General features: G+C 46.7%; 2 protein-coding genes across 7 annotated transcripts; both read right to left on the reverse strand.

Moving 5' to 3' along the window:
* Nucleotides 1-2,835: 2,835 nt before the first annotated feature.
* On the reverse strand, nt 2,836-6,620 carry LOC115591638 (zinc transporter ZIP3). 4 transcript variants are annotated; one of them, XM_030433799.1, is made up of 4 exons: nt 6,529-6,577; nt 5,851-5,963; nt 4,880-5,165; nt 2,836-4,510 (listed from the first exon to the last, which is right to left on the reverse strand). In XM_030433799.1, exons 3-4 carry the CDS (start codon nt 5,084-5,086, stop codon nt 3,764-3,766), a joined length of 954 nt encoding a protein of 317 aa, XP_030289659.1. In that variant the 5' UTR covers nt 5,087-5,165; nt 5,851-5,963; nt 6,529-6,577; the 3' UTR covers nt 2,836-3,763. The 4 variants fall into 4 exon arrangements, with proteins under 4 accessions (XP_030289659.1, XP_030289658.1, XP_030289657.1 ...); XM_030433798.1 differs by having other exon boundaries at nt 4,880-5,168; XM_030433797.1 differs by lacking the exon at nt 5,851-5,963 and having other exon boundaries at nt 6,529-6,620.
* Nucleotides 6,621-6,651: 31 nt separating this feature from the next.
* sgta (small glutamine rich tetratricopeptide repeat co-chaperone alpha) lies at nt 6,652-14,790 on the reverse strand. Of its 3 annotated transcripts, none has more exons than XM_030433795.1 (12): nt 14,632-14,790; nt 13,444-13,619; nt 11,979-12,082; nt 11,771-11,861; nt 11,542-11,641; nt 10,849-10,953; nt 9,656-9,791; nt 9,495-9,557; nt 9,291-9,328; nt 8,921-9,196; nt 8,699-8,831; nt 6,652-8,365 (listed from the first exon to the last, which is right to left on the reverse strand). In XM_030433795.1, exons 2-11 carry the CDS (start codon nt 13,541-13,543, stop codon nt 8,720-8,722), a joined length of 1,125 nt encoding a protein of 374 aa, XP_030289655.1. In that variant the 5' UTR covers nt 13,544-13,619; nt 14,632-14,790; the 3' UTR covers nt 6,652-8,365; nt 8,699-8,719. The 3 variants fall into 3 exon arrangements, with proteins under 3 accessions (XP_030289655.1, XP_030289654.1, XP_030289652.1); XM_030433794.1 differs by having other exon boundaries at nt 8,708-8,831; nt 13,444-13,590; nt 14,632-14,789; XM_030433792.1 differs by having other exon boundaries at nt 13,444-13,590; nt 14,632-14,789.
* Nucleotides 14,791-15,303: the final 513 nt, after the last annotated feature.

A 15,303-nucleotide genomic window follows, 5' to 3' on the forward strand; every position in this document is an offset into this window, starting at 1 on the left:
GCAGAAATCCACATTCTGACTCTCAGTAATCAATCAAACTGTGGTGCACTGATCCAGTCAGAGCAGGAGGAGGCTGGCATCACCCCCATCAGCACCATCACCCCCATCACCCCCATCAGCACCATCACCCCCATCAGCACCATCACCCCCATCAGCACCATCACCCCCATCACCCCCATCAGCACCATCACCCCCATCAGCACCATCACCCCCATCACCACCATCACCACCATCACCCCCATCACCACCATCAGCACCATCACCCCCATCACCCCCCATCAGCACCATCACCCCCATCACCACCATCACCCCCATCAGCACCATCAGCACCATCACCCCCATCACCACCATCACCCCCATCACCACCATCAGCACCATCACCACCATCACCACCATCACCCCCATCAGCACCATCAGCACCATCAGCACCATCAGCACCATCACCCCCATCAGCACCATCACCCCCATCACCACCATCACCCCCATCACCACCATCACCACCATCACCCCAATCAGCACCATCACCACCATCAGCACCATCAGCACCATCACCCCCCATCAGCACCATCACCACCATCACCCCATCACCCCCATCAGCACCATCACCACCATCAGCACCATCACCCCCATCACCACCATCACCACCATCACCACCATCACCCCAATCAGCGCCATCACCACCATCAGCACCATCACCCCCATCAGCACCATCACCCCAATCAGCACCATCACCACCATCACCCCCATCACCCCCATCAGCACCATCACCCCCATCAGCACCATCACCCCCATCACCCCCATCAGCACCATCACCCCCATCAGCACCATCACCCCCATCACCCCCATCAGCACCATCACCCCCATCAGCACCATCACCCCCATCACCACCATCACCACCATCACCCCCATCACCACCATCAGCACCATCACCCCCATCACCCCCATCAGCACCATCACCCCCCATCACCACCATCACCCCCATCAGCACCATCAGCACCATCACCCCCATCACCACCATCACCCCCCATCACCACCATCAGCACCATCACCACCATCACCACCATCACCCCCATCAGCACCATCAGCACCATCAGCACCATCAGCACCATCACCCCCATCAGCACCATCACCCCCATCACCACCATCACCCCCATCACCACCATCACCACCATCACCCCAATCAGCACCATCACCACCATCAGCACCATCAGCACCATCACCCCCATCAGCACCATCACCACCATCACCCCATCACCCCCATCAGCACCATCACCACCATCAGCACCATCACCCCCATCACCACCATCACCACCATCACCACCATCACCCCAATCAGCGCCATCACCACCATCAGCACCATCACCCCCATCAGCACCATCACCCCAATCAGCACCATCACCACCATCACCCCCATCACCCCCATCAGCACCATCACCCCCATCAGCACCATCACCACCATCAGCACCATCACCCCCATCAGCACCATCACCACCATCAGCACCATCACCACCATCACCCCCATCACCCCCATCAGCACCATCACCCCCATCAGCACCATCACCACCATCAGCACCATCACCCCCATCACCACCATCACCACCATCACCACCATCACCACCATCAGCGCCATCACCACCATCAGCACCATCACCCCCATCAGCACCATCACCCCAATCAGCACCATCACCACCATCACCCCCATCACCCCCCATCAGCACCATCACCCCCATCACCCCCATCAGCACCATCACCCCCATCACCCCCATCAGCACCATCACCCCCATCAGCACCATCACCACCATCACCCCCATCACCACCATCACCCCCATCACCCCCCTGCAACACCACCAGGGGAGAAACATTGAACATGTTGTTAAGCAGTGTAATGACACTAATGACAGATGAGGAGTGTAATAACGATGTCCTAACTTTACTTCTGTCACATCATAGTGCAAGCCACTGTATTAAACTTTGCATTAGACATAGATTAACAACAGCTGGACCAGTTTCCTTAGAAACAGACCACATTATATAATCAATCACTCTCTATGGCTGCATTCGAAAATATGCAGGCAGGCAACATCATATTTATAAAGTTAATAATTACACATTATATAATTTGTGTAAAAAATAGTGATGTGGACATTTCAGCCATCCTTTGGGATTGGCATGGACACGTCCATACGCAATTCTACGCCTATGACGTCATGACTCACCTGCATGTCCGACACAGACACACCTGGGCGTGTTCACCTGCAGCTGGTTTCCTCAAACTGACGAGGTTACTCTCAAAACGTCCACTTCAGTGTTTTACTGACACCTGGTGGTCCAATCAGGCATCGACAAGAACAGGCAGCAGCTTCAGATCCAGCTGGGTGACGTCATTTACACCACCGGTTATATGTTGATTATAGTTATCGATCTGACTGCAAACTCACTGATTCAATTTAATGTACTGAAGTAAAAATACAACATTTGCATCTGAGCTGATGAGTCGTAGTCCACAGAACAGTTCTGGAGCTTCACATTAAACAGAGTTGCAGCATTCTGCTGAACAACTGAAGCAGCTGAGACTTGATTTAAACATCAGAAGTCTCCATCAGCTCGTCTGCTGTGATCTCAGTCTGCAGCAGAGAACACATCACTAACTGATCTCAGACCAGATTCACATTGTGGTCGAGCTTGCCAACATGTTTAACTCAGCAGCTCCAGTGAAGCTTTCAGCTTTAGAAAGGTGTGAATAACATCTCAGGTTTCCTTCAGGAGGAAGAAGCCTGAACACACACTGACCTGTGACGGCTGCTGTTCACACAAAATAAACAAACGTCTCGTAAATAACAAGTTTGATGATAATCGGTTTAATTTCAGCAAACACGTGATAAAGAGACGGTGATGACATCATAAATACAAAACTGTTCAACATCACAATATAAACAAACAACGATGAAAGTCATAAAAATAAAGCTGACGTGTTCATGGAGGTAAATGAATCGTCTTTAAAGGCTCCAGTGTTTCACAGGAAACAACTTCTGATGTATATAAATATAAAGACAACAGAAAGATTCACTGAATACATTAACATAATGATATAATATATATATAATCCTCTAATAACCCTGCATGACTACTTTCACATTTCTATATCTGATATTTATGTGCTACACTTTTCTACTTTTACTCAAGTCAATCATAAATGTAGAACTTTGACTTGTGCTCGAGGATTTCGACACTGAAGTGTTTCTTCTCTGACTGGAGTGAAAGGCGAGCGACCTTTAATGAAAGACGTAATGAGGAAATGGAAAGAGAGAAATTATATTTGGCAGTAAAACATATAAAGCTGGTGTATGTTTGTTACCTACAGTGGTTCACTGCTGTCTACAATGTTAGACTTGTAGAGGTTGTTCAGTTTATTTATTTCTGTCTTTAAACATTATTTCTGTGTTTCGTCCGCTTTGGTCACATTTCACCAGCTTCAGGTGAGCTGAGTACACCTGTCCTGCAGCAGGCAGAGAGCTTTAGCCACTAGAGGGCAGCAGCAGGAGATTTCTCAGGTGTGTCACGTTACTCTTTACGTTTCGTCTGAGAAACATCTTCTCATTACTGATCTTCATTTGTTGTATTGCTGAGTATGTTGTGTTTGTTGGTCACAGATCGGTCAGGAGACGTTCATCCAGCTGCTCCAGATGTTTCTGCCTCTCACAGCTGGACTCTACGGAGTTATGAGTTTTGCTTTGGTATCGCTGCGTGCGTCACTTCCTGTGTGTCACCACTTGATGAAGACGAGTACGGCGAGCGTGGCGTAGCCGAGGATGAGGAAGAGCACCTTGAGCAGCCGGTCCTGTTTGTCGTCCAGCTCTCGGGACAGAATCTCAAAGAAGGTGACGAACAGGAAGGTGCCGGCGGCAAGTCCCTGCAGCACCACTGACACCACGGCGCCGGCCAGTGTCTGCGTCGACTCGATGCCCATCCCCACCAACATCCCCAGCGGGATCATCAGACTGACTGTGACGCCCAGTTTGGCGGCGTCCTTCATGCCGAGCGACGCCTTGGCCACACTCACCCCGAGCGCCACGGCTGCCAGCGTCTCGTGCACGGCCACGCCCAGGAAGAGGCTGCCCAGCTTGGCTCCGTCCTCCTGCAGGCCGAGCGCCAAACCTTCAAACACAGAGTGAGCCGACAGAGCCAGGACCAGGCTGGCCAGCCGCAGAGGCCCCGCCCCCGCCAGCTCGGCAGGGCTGAAGTGTCCGTGCTGGTGTCCGTGGGAGTGACGCCCTCCGCCACCCGGTGAACCCCGTGCTGAGGAGATGAAAGGTGTGTCGTTCTCCGAGTCGCTGCCGGCCTCGGAGCCACCGCCGTTGAAGGTCTCCAGGTCGATGAAGGACGGTTTCTCCGTCCTGAAGGTGAGGATAGTCTGCTCCACGAAGACGGTGAGGAAGAGGCCGAGCATCATCATCGTCTCCGCCAGAGGATAGTCGCTGCTGATCTTCAGCTGCTGGAACACTTCCGACACCTGAGAGAGACACAACACATCAACTGACCCAGCTGAAGACTGACTGAGCTCACCGCGAGTCTGAATCCACTTAGCAAAACCAAATCTGTCTCTGATCTTTAATCACTGTTGCTCCATTTATTGGGAAGTGAACTTGTGTCTTTAACTTGTATCAGAAGTGTGTGTAGCTCTTCATGTTTCTGCTTGAGACTGAGACCCGCTTCATTCTATCATTTCATTTTGTTTAAACATGAACAGATAACAGAGACAGTTAATAAATAAAGAGCGACTTCACTGAACATTTGCATTGTTCTTTTCTGACTCGTGACTGATTGACTGGTGTGTGTGTGTGTGTGTGTGTGTGTGTGTGTGTGTGTGTGTGTGTGTTACCTTGTCTCTGACTGCAGGCAGCAGAGCGTTGAAGCATGTTGCCAGGAAAACGCCTCCTCCGAACGAGTTACAGAGAGACAGCGCCCTCCTGTATCTGTGCGCCCTGTCGTAGTCGACCAGCAGGAGGCGTACTGGGACCAGAACACCAGCCAGCATGAGGCCAAACAATCCCAGCAGGCCGAGCAGCTTGGCCACCAGGATGTCCATCCCGAAGCTCTGTCCAGCTCACTACAGTGTCGACGACAGCCTCATCACGCACACCTACAGTGTACTGGTTCTACTGGTTCTACTGGGACGGACAGAGAGTTGAGGTTGAGATGCTGGTGAGCAGCTGAGTGCAGAATAAACCAGACACACATACAGAGGTCCAGTTCACCGCTGACACCAACATCCATCTGAGTGACCTCAGTGATGTGATGTCACTTCCTGCTCTGTATGAAACAAACCCGTCCATCACTGAGACAAACAAACTCCATGTTTCTACTCAAAGACAGAAAGAAGTTCATGTAGAACATTTGCTGAATGAACAAGAAGGTCCAAATAATGCAGAATGAGTCAGAGACAGAGTTTCACAGAGTTTATAAAGTGTCTCCAACTCAACAACTCACTAAACTGACACATTTGTTAAGGGAGTCTGGGGACAAAGAAGGAGCCTGTATTGTTACTGTGAACTCTCTGGCCAATTCTTCATTATTTGGACCTTCTTGTAAATTCAGCAAATATTATAGATGATATTTATTTTTGTTCACAAGACATTTGATGTGTAGAAAACATGGAGTCTGTTTGTCCCAGTGATGAGAAGTGAGTGATGCCCGTTAATGTGTGGTGTGAAGTGACGACTCACATCATATATAATAATATATTATGTAATATAATATAAAAGAGTCACAGGGACATGTTATACTGTGGTATTAATACTTTTACTCCAGAACAATATCTGATTACTTTCCTCCATCATTTCACTAACTCACCTGTTGAGGAGTAACTCAAACTCTGCTGCAGTAAAAACTTAAATAATCAGTTTTTAGTGTCAGAAGCTTCAGATCGCAGCTTCCGGTCTGTATTGATCCTCAGTGGACACTTCCTGTTTGTTACGACACAAACGTGTAAACAACGTTAAACTAACCTGACATCACTGTCGACCCGGGACTGATGACCCGGGACTGACGGCTTTCTCTGTTATTGTAATGTCGTCATTTCAGGAGACAAACAACGTCGAACCCGCCACAATAACCCCACTTCCCGTGAGGAACTTCAAAATAAAACAACACAGCACTCTATGAAACACATCGATTCAACACATTCTAAGTCTCACTACGAGCTACCGATTTAATCTTTGTGGTGAAATTATTTATATGTATTGTTCAACCTTTACATCAATACTGGGAAGTTTTTATCGTTTTAGTTCGACAGAAAATCACCCAAGTTCCGCCGTCGCCCTGGCTAACATCTGCTAGCTTGTCGATATTGCTAACATTAGCTAGCCGTTCTTAAGTTAGCACCGGCGGCTAAAGAAGCTAGCTGCCTACTAAAATGTCCAGTTACGAAGAAAAGCAGCTGTTCACGTCTGAGTTTGTAGTCAAAGCCGAAACCTCAGCGCAACATAAAATGTTAAACTCCAAAATATACGTGGTAATAACCGTGTTTACCTGTCTGACTACCCGTCTTCTCTTCAGCAGGTGTATGGAAATACTTCCTCACTACGTCACGCATTCCCTGCGCGATGACTGGCTGATCTTCTAATGACGTAGTCAGATAAATTGGAAAAAGACTTCAGACTCTATGTGGCGTTTTATTCCCAATGTAATGAGAAATACAAGCAGATATATTGACTTCATTGAATTAAAATTAAAATTCATTTGAACCCGTAAGTTTGACAAAATAAAATCATAGAAACCTCTTAAAGAATCCTTATTTTTGCAGAAGACTTTGTGGTGGCTGCTGTGAATATTTGAGGTCAAACATGTGAACTCACTGAATTACACAGAAAACACAGATCTGACAGTTATGATCGTGCTGCCATCGTTACATCACGCCTGGTTAAAGAGTTGTGTGTCAGTGGATCTGTTATAAAAAGTATCTGAACTGTATTTCCTGAACAGTGATCATTGCCAAGAGTTAAACTCTGACATTGTTTCTGGTTCAAACTTTAAATAAGTGACAGAAACAAAAAAGTCAACAATAAATTAATCTGAGTAATTAAACACTGTTTCCATGTCAACTACAAACAAGTTCAGGCATTTATATTTGTTCACAAGTGATCCTCCCTCGTCACAGACATGAGCAGCGCTGCTAAACACACACCTGCAGTGGAAAGAGACAAACTGATCATTGTGACTTTAAACATACAGCACATCTGCAGCCGCCTTAAAGTTACAGTTCACCCAAAAATGGAACTCGCTCATCATCTCCTCCCTCCATGCTGACTGAAAGTCCAGTGAAGTTTTGTAGTCCACAAAACATTTCTGGAGCTTCACAGTAAAACAGCGTTGTGTCTGAGGTGGGCTCCCTGCACGTCGATAATGTTTTGGGATCTGAATCTTACTTTTTGGGTGAACTGTTCCTTTAAATCAGGTCAAACACCTCAGTGAGGATTACAGCCGTGTTTCCGCTGTGTGTCAGTTTTTCTGTGAAGCTGCTAATCAGAAAACAAACTGCAGATATTGATCGATCAGAATCAACAGACGTCAGACAGAAAACAGAGTTAAAATGTTGAGATGCTCTTTTTAATTCTCAGACGGTTTGAACAGCTCTCCGCCTCCCCGCTGCCTCCTCACAGCTCCATGTGACCGACCAGTTTAACACACTCACTGAACCCACATACTCACATACTCACACACACACACACACACACACACACACACACACCTTGACTAGGTTACTTTTAGGGTCATTATATGGACTTACATTCACTCTAACGACAACCGTCGACCCAAAAATCAGCTCTTCTCCAAACAAGGACACGTCTTTTGTCCCAGCTCTGAACTATGTCCCTAAAAGTAGGCCGAGTCACACACACACTCTCGCTCTCTCTCTCGCGCGCACACGCACGCACACACACGCGCGCGCACACACACCCACACACACACACACACACACACAAAAATAAACAAGGTCCTGGGACAGAAAACGTTGCCTTAAAGTTACACTGTGTAGTTTTAAGAAGAAATTTCAAGCCTCTGTTTTAAACTCATCTGGATCCATGTTCCTATTAGAGCGTGACATTATTACAATGAATCTGTGTTTGATATTAAAGTGTTAAAGTCAAAATGTTCTTCCTCAAAACCACACAGAGCCGCAGGAAGTGTGTGTGTTTGTTGTTTTTGGTGACGTGGCTCCCGAATGAAGCGGGAGGCCTCTCGTTCTCTCGTGCAGGAAATATTCAGTGATGGAACAAAGAAACAAAAACAGCTTCCTTTTAGTCCTTCGAGTTATAAACGATCCAAATCAGCTCTTCTCCTCTTCCACACACAAAACCTGTCCAACCTGAAACACACAGAGGAAATAAAAAGATCTGTCAGCTCCAAAATACAAATGAAACAAGAACACTGAGCCAAGTCCAGCAGAGGATGCTCCAGAGGATTCAGTTCTCACTTCAACCACAAATTTGACTTTTCATATTCAAACCAACACTCATAGGAACTGCGAGCTCCCGGCACGAGCTCGTCTGTTAGCCTCCCGCTCACAGTTGCGTGCACGCACACGCGGCAAGTGTGGCTCGAGCGGCGTTGTCTTCAGTTTGTACATCAGGCCAAAAACATCTGAAGGTCTTTGACTTATTTTTTCTAAATACAACTATTTAGTATTTACAATATTTACTGGATTTACTGGATCTGAATGTCATGGCTGCTCCTCGTTTCCAGCGCTGGGCGTTCGGTTGCGGATTTGACTCCTCAGCTGTTCGATGAGTTCAGGGTTCTGCTGCTGCATCTGCTGAGCAAACTGCTGACCTCTGCAACACAGACAGCCACAACATCACATCATGTTTCAGCAGTTTGTGGGAGAAATCATGATGTATCATCCGCCTGCGGAGGTACGTACGCCTGGATTAGTCCTGATAAATCTCCAGCTGCAGCAGCTCCGGGTGCTGCTGCAGCTGGTGCTGCACCTGCTGCTCCTCCTCCTAGACCTGCACCTAGTCCTCCTAGACCTGCACCTAGACCTGCTCCTAGTCCTCCAAGTCCTGCTCCTAGTCCTCCAAGTCCTGCTCCTAGTCCTGCTCCTCCACCTCCTGCTGCTGCTGCTCCTCCACCACCTCCTCCTCCTCCTCCTGCTCCTCCCATCCCACCGTACGCTCCTGACATCATCCCTGACATCCTGCGGGAGAGAGAGAAGAGACAGGAAGTTAACCTCAATGAACCAGAGAAGAAGAAACACTAAAACACACCGTGAGGAGCTGAACTGTACTTACAGCTGCTGAACCTGAGGGTTGTTCATCAGAGAGGACGCCTGCAGACACACAGAGGGACAGATATTCAATTAAACTTTATTAAGACTCACTGAGCTGACGAACAACAGGATGAACAAGAACAAGAGAAATAACAGAGACAAAAGACAGAAGAGGAAGTTAACTGGAGAGATTATGAGTGAGATGCTGAACAGAGTCTGATCTCACCATGTTCATGAAGCCGGGGTTACTGAGCAGACCGGCCAGATCGACTCCACCCATCCCTGCTGTCTGAAAGAGAGAGAGAGAAGTGAGGATCCATCCCATAATCACTGGTCAGACAAACATTTCCCCTGGCTCTCCTCTGTTCTGTTCTGTTCTGTTCTTACTGGACTGGATGTGTCCATCTTCTCCTCGGCAATCTTCAGGTTGGTTTTGTACGTGTCGTTGTCGGGGTCGAGCTCCAGAGCTTTCTTATAGTAACTGACTGCTTCTGTGTGTTTGTTGAGGCTGGCCAGAGCCAATCTGCAATATCACAACACAGGGAGAACAGTGAACACACCACAGAGAGAGCAGTGAACGCACCACAGAGAGAACAGTGAACGCACCACAGAGAGAACAGTGAACGCACCACAGAGAGGGGGACAGTGAACGCACCACAGAGAGAGCAGTGAACGCACCACAGAGAGAGCAGTGAACGCACCACAGAGAGAGCAGTGAACGCACCACAGAGAGAGCAGTGAACGCACCACAGAGAGGGGGACAGTGAACGCACCACAGAGAGGGGGACAGTGAACGCACCACAGAGAGGGGGACAGTGAACGCACCACAGAGAGGGGGACAGTGAACGCACCACAGAGAGAACAGTGAACGCACCACAGGGAGAACAGTGAACGCACCACAGAGAGAACAGTGAACGCACCACAGAGAGAACAGTGAACGCACCACAGAGAGGGGGACAGTGAACGCACCACAGAGAGGGGGACAGTGAACGCACCACAGAGAGGGGGACAGTGAACGCACCACAGAGAGGGGGACAGTGAACGCACCACAGAGAGGGGGACAGTGAACGCACCACAGAGACGGGGACAGTGAACACACCACGAATCCCCTCAGGAACATAACTGCAACTCGGCTCTTTAAAAAATGAACCAATTCATTATCTCCTGTTGCTCTTAAACACACCATGTCTCAGTGTAAGTTTGAGAATGTGTCTCTGTACTTTAATAATCAGTCTTTATCTTCTACACTGTGACAGCTACAGGAGCAGAAGTACAGTAGCCTGGATGATGAAAACGATGGTGAACAGTGCCATGTTTTATTCAGAGAGCAGCAGCTGCTGAGTCTCTCTGTTGCTGTGTTCTGTCTCTGTGTGAGGTGGTGGACAGGGTGGTGTACAGGGTGGTGCACAGGGTGGTGTACAGGGTGGTGTACAGGGTGGTGTACAGGCCGTTGTACAGGGTGGTGTACAGGCCGTTGTACAGGGTGGTGTACAGGGTGGTGTACAGGGTGGTGCACAGAGTGGTGTACAGAGTGGTGTACAGGGTGGTGTACAGGGTGGTGTACAGGGTGGTGTACATACCCCATCCTGCCGTAGGCTTTGCTGTAGTTTGGGTCGATGCTGATGGCCTTTTCACAGTCCTGCACCGCTCCAGCGTAGTTCCCCAGTTTACTGTACGCTGCAGCCCTGAACACATGAACACAGGTGAAATGAACATTTGAACATTTTACGGAACAAAACGTCCTGATTACAGCAAAATACTTACTTAATTTAGCATCTAAAAATCAGTCTGTACTCTTCATCATCATTCTGCTGTTTGTGTTTTTTTTTTAAAGATTTTTTTCAGGCATAGACAGAGATGGGGGGGGGTGACATGCAGCAAAGGTGCTCTGGCCGGGATTCAAACCAGGGTCCGCTGCGTATGTGGCATGCGCTCTTAACCACTCAACTATCTGTGCGCCCTGTTTGTGTTTCTTTAAACCAATCAGTGGTTTTGGGCGGGGCTAACCTACGATGCAGCGGCAGGTCCCCTTCAAATAATAATGTGTCGGGGTGAACTGGTGTTGGGAGGCGAGCTCTGGTGTTAAACCGCTAAATTCCAGGAGAACAAAAGCTGTTTCTGAGAGGAACTCGCCACGTTCAGCCTGGAGGTTGCTGTTGTTTCACAGTAACACACAGATAACAGAAGGGAGGAGACAGAGATAGGTGCGTTTTTTTAAAACTATCAGTCTCCATCTGCTGAGTCAGGTCGGCTTTACACTGAAGCACACTGACCTGTTGCAGTAATAGACGGCGTTCTGAGGGTTGATGGCGATGGCCTTTGAGTAAAACTCAACAGCAGCAGAGAAGTTCTCCACTTTCATTTGGTCGTTTCCTGCAGTCAAGACAAAACACATCAACTCAGAACTAATAAAATCAAGACGAGGAACAGAAGACGACGGCAGCATCTTTAACTACGTCTGACTGAAGCAGTGAAGAAGAGTTTCCTTCAACGACAACATACCGTCAGTTTTGAGTGTCTCGGCCTCTGCTCTCTGTTCCTCAGAGAGGGAGTTCTGGGTGGAATTGTTGTTTACCTGCGACTCTGCTGGAAACTGACACACACACACACACACAAACACACACACACACACACACACAATAAGTCAGTCAGTCTCCACAGAACGCCTCCGACCTTCAGCGGTTGATTTCATCCCTCTAACAGAACTCACCTGCTCTGTGGCCGAGGCGAAGATCTCTGGTAACGTCATGGGGATGGCGAGACTCTGATCGTCAGTCGAAACTTCAAACGCCGTCTCCAAACACTGAACAGCAACTGTACAGCAACAAACTCGGTTTAACACGGAGGAAATAAACAGAAGAGTCGTACGATAGAGACTCAGACTGGCAGGAATCAGACTTCCAAATTTATGCTTTTAAGACATTTTCAAGATTTTTTTTTTTTTTTTTTGAGGCATAGACACCTTTATTTGAAAAAAAAACATAACATCAGAAATGTGGAATTAAATACATTAAAATACTGATATATTCAATGAGATTCAATGTTTGTGGTAACTGAGACCTCATAACTTTAATTTAACCATCTAATGACCTTTTACAGTAAAATATCTGATGGAGTCAACAACATGGAGCCTCATCTGCACATGTTGTTTGACCACATTTCACATTTTACATTTGGGGTCAGTTGAAGAAGTCTGACAACAGTTATCTCCCTAAATGAGTCCATTCATATTGATTATCTGCTGACACTGAGTCGGATTCAAAACTTATATCTAATCAACTGTTGATGAAATATATTTATGACTGAAATAACAGATCCAAACACTAAAGGTTCTGATTCATGATCATTTTAGGTTATTGGTCTGATATTAATAATCGCTTAACGGGAGAATGTGACATCAGCTGACGTCTGTTTGGAGAAGAGGCCTCACTCTGTGCAGCGCTGTTACAGAGTGGAACATCTTCCCTCACAGATGATCTTTGTTTGAGTTCAGACACTAACAGAGAATGTTCCTTATAATTTTGCCATCAGGTTTCTCACTCGGTCCACATTAATCAGAAACAGCTGATGTGAGCTGCAGCCAGAGATGTTTGTCTGTTTCATCTGTGAACACATGAAGCTGCAGATGATCCGTCAGCATCCAGGAACAGAACACAGCTCAGGAGAACTCACCGCCGCTTCGCTCAGATTTTATTCCTTCAGGACTCTGATAACATTTTTATGTAAGAATTTTGCCCACAAAGAGAACAGGCTGGTTTATATGCAACGAAATCTGGGACCACAGTTAGTGACATCAAATCTCACGTCCTTGCAAACAGGAAGTGTTGAGAAGCTTTAGTGAATCAAACTTTAAACCTCACAGAAAAGAAGTGAAAGAGCTTTCAGTGAAGATAATGAAAATGATCCTGCGTGAGGCACACTGAGTATCTTTTAGAGAAAAAGACTATTTATTTTAAGCACGTTTTCCTCAATAAGATCTAACTTGATGACTCACTGAATCTTTGCCTGAAAGCTACGGCCACAACCAGAACCTTAGGTTCTGTTCACAGAAATGTTCTGTTAACCCAAATGTGATTAAACAACAGGCTCAGCTGCTGTCATGTGACTGCTACAACATGTAACCCACAGTAAGGTGTGTTTTCAGCTGTTCTTTAGCTTGTGTGCCCCGGACTCACCTTCCAGACTCTCCTGGGCGCTTGAGGTCAGATCTCCTGACTGCAGCTGATCATGGAGGAACTGGATGATGGAGAAGGCGAGACGCTTGTTGTCTGTCATGGTGACGGAGGCTCGGACCTCTCTGTGGTCACTGAGGGAGAGAGACCCTGAGGGAGCGGCAGCAGGAGGAAGTCAACTGTTATTAAAACACAGCGTTACTTTTGTAGCTTGGATCAGATGTAGCAGTGACCTCCTCCTCAGTTGTTGTCACACTCAGTTAGCCACCCCCCTTTAGCATTAGCTTGGAGAATGTTCTAGTAACTCATGCTAAGTATAACTCGGCATAACAGTCTTTGTAATGCTAACGACTGCCAGCTAACACTAGTCATCGTGATGTATAAATCACAGCTAAAGCGACGTTAAGCAGACAATGAGCTAACTGTTAGCTGTGAGTTAAAGCTAAATCACGTCTCTGAGGAGGGCACTATGAACTTCTACTTATTTTCCATCAACAAAGTTAGCTGGTTAGTTACTTTTAGCTTAGCATGCTAGCATGTCAACACAAGTAAAGACAGTGTACGCTTGCCTTACGTTTAGCTATGGTTACATGTCAATTGTAGAGTTTGAACGAATCCCCAATCAAAAATCTGTCAGTTTAACGCCGCCTTGCACGGAAGAGATTTGTTTAAACCAGATTTAGCACGGCTGGAAACGTCGAGGCATTTTTTAATCGGATTGTGGTTGAGTCATCTGGCTTCAGCTAGTCTCAACAGAATGTCACTTAAAATACTTTTTTCTCATTAGCGCTAGTTGTCACCTGCTGCCCTCTAAAGTACTTTGTTTCCCGGGAGGGATCGTGAGACAACGTCGGTCGAACACGTTACTTAAAGTTGTAGTTGTATTAGTATTTATGTTATTGGTATAAGTATGTAATGTATGCCGAATTGAAGAGTGGTTATTGACAGTTGATTACATGTAATAACTTCCATTCCAACAGCCGAACGGTTCGGCTCAGGAGCATTGTCAGATTGTATTTCCAGAGTTTTAAAAGGGGTTTGGCGTGACGTGTTCTCCAAACCACAGCGGCACGCTGCTAACGGCTAGCTAGCTAGCTGTTCGCATCCCGTTGACTGTAACCGTGCTCCCGTATGTATGAAACTGTCATGCTGCCGAATCTAACATGATAACACAGTACCATGTTTACCTACCGGTTGTCTCTGTATGTCGGTTGTGGATTAGCCCGGTAACAGATAGTTTACTTCAGATCCGCTCCTTCGATTTGCCGTAGCCGTCACTTAGCTAGCTAATTAGCTGGTCGCAGACTTACGTCGTCATTCGAAAGCGCCGGTGCGGTGTGGCTGACATCCGGCGTGAAGTTACCGGCAAAGCTAGAAAATACTGGAAATCTGACGAACTCGCCTTCAGAATAAAAACAATAAAACCAAATCCATAAACTTATTTTTTAGACAGTTTACATTCAGACGATGGATTTATGACCTGATCCCCATCTGTAAAGTAGGTGTTGGATCAGTGTAAGAAACAAATTCGATAAAGATATTAAACTGATGGAGAAATGTCACAGACAGGTTTGAGTCTGTCCACCAGGGAGCGCTGACACGTTTATTATATTGTGAAACGTCCCACTGACTACTTATCTCCATTATTCTGCTGATGACAACAACCCTAAAGAAAAAATGTAAAACAAAAAAATACAGTATTACTTCGATTGTACGATGTATACTATAAATGTAGTATAAATATAGTATTTATATATATGATTATATACCATTTTAGATTTGGGATACGATGATATCCTGATATGGTATAGGTGTTGTCTTCTCCTGGTTTTTAAGTCTCATTACAGTAAAGTGATGTCATCT

Source organism: Sparus aurata, chromosome 11, assembly GCF_900880675.1.
Source record: "Sparus aurata chromosome 11, fSpaAur1.1, whole genome shotgun sequence".
Classification (NCBI taxonomy): domain Eukaryota; kingdom Metazoa; phylum Chordata; class Actinopteri; order Spariformes; family Sparidae; genus Sparus; species Sparus aurata.

Excerpts from the sequence above, each read along its gene's own strand:
- sgta (XM_030433795.1), bottom strand. The coding sequence starts at position 13,543 with ATGACAGACAACAAGCGTCTCGCCTTCTCCATCATCCAGTTCCTCCAT. Across the intron at positions 12,083-13,443 it reads CGCCCAGGAGAGTCTGGAAG|TTGCTGTTCAGTGTTTGGAG; the intron begins GTGAGTCCGGGG and ends GTTGCTGTACAG. Across the intron at positions 9,558-9,655 it reads AGATGGACACATCCAGTCCA|ACAGCAGGGATGGGTGGAGT; the intron begins GTAAGAACAGAA and ends TCTCTCTTTCAG.
- LOC115591638 (XM_030433797.1), bottom strand. The coding sequence starts at position 5,086 with ATGGACATCCTGGTGGCCAAGCTGCTCGGCCTGCTGGGATTGTTTGGC. Across the intron at positions 4,511-4,879 it reads TGCCTGCAGTCAGAGACAAG|GTGTCGGAAGTGTTCCAGCA; the intron begins GTAACACACACA and ends TGTCTCTCTCAG.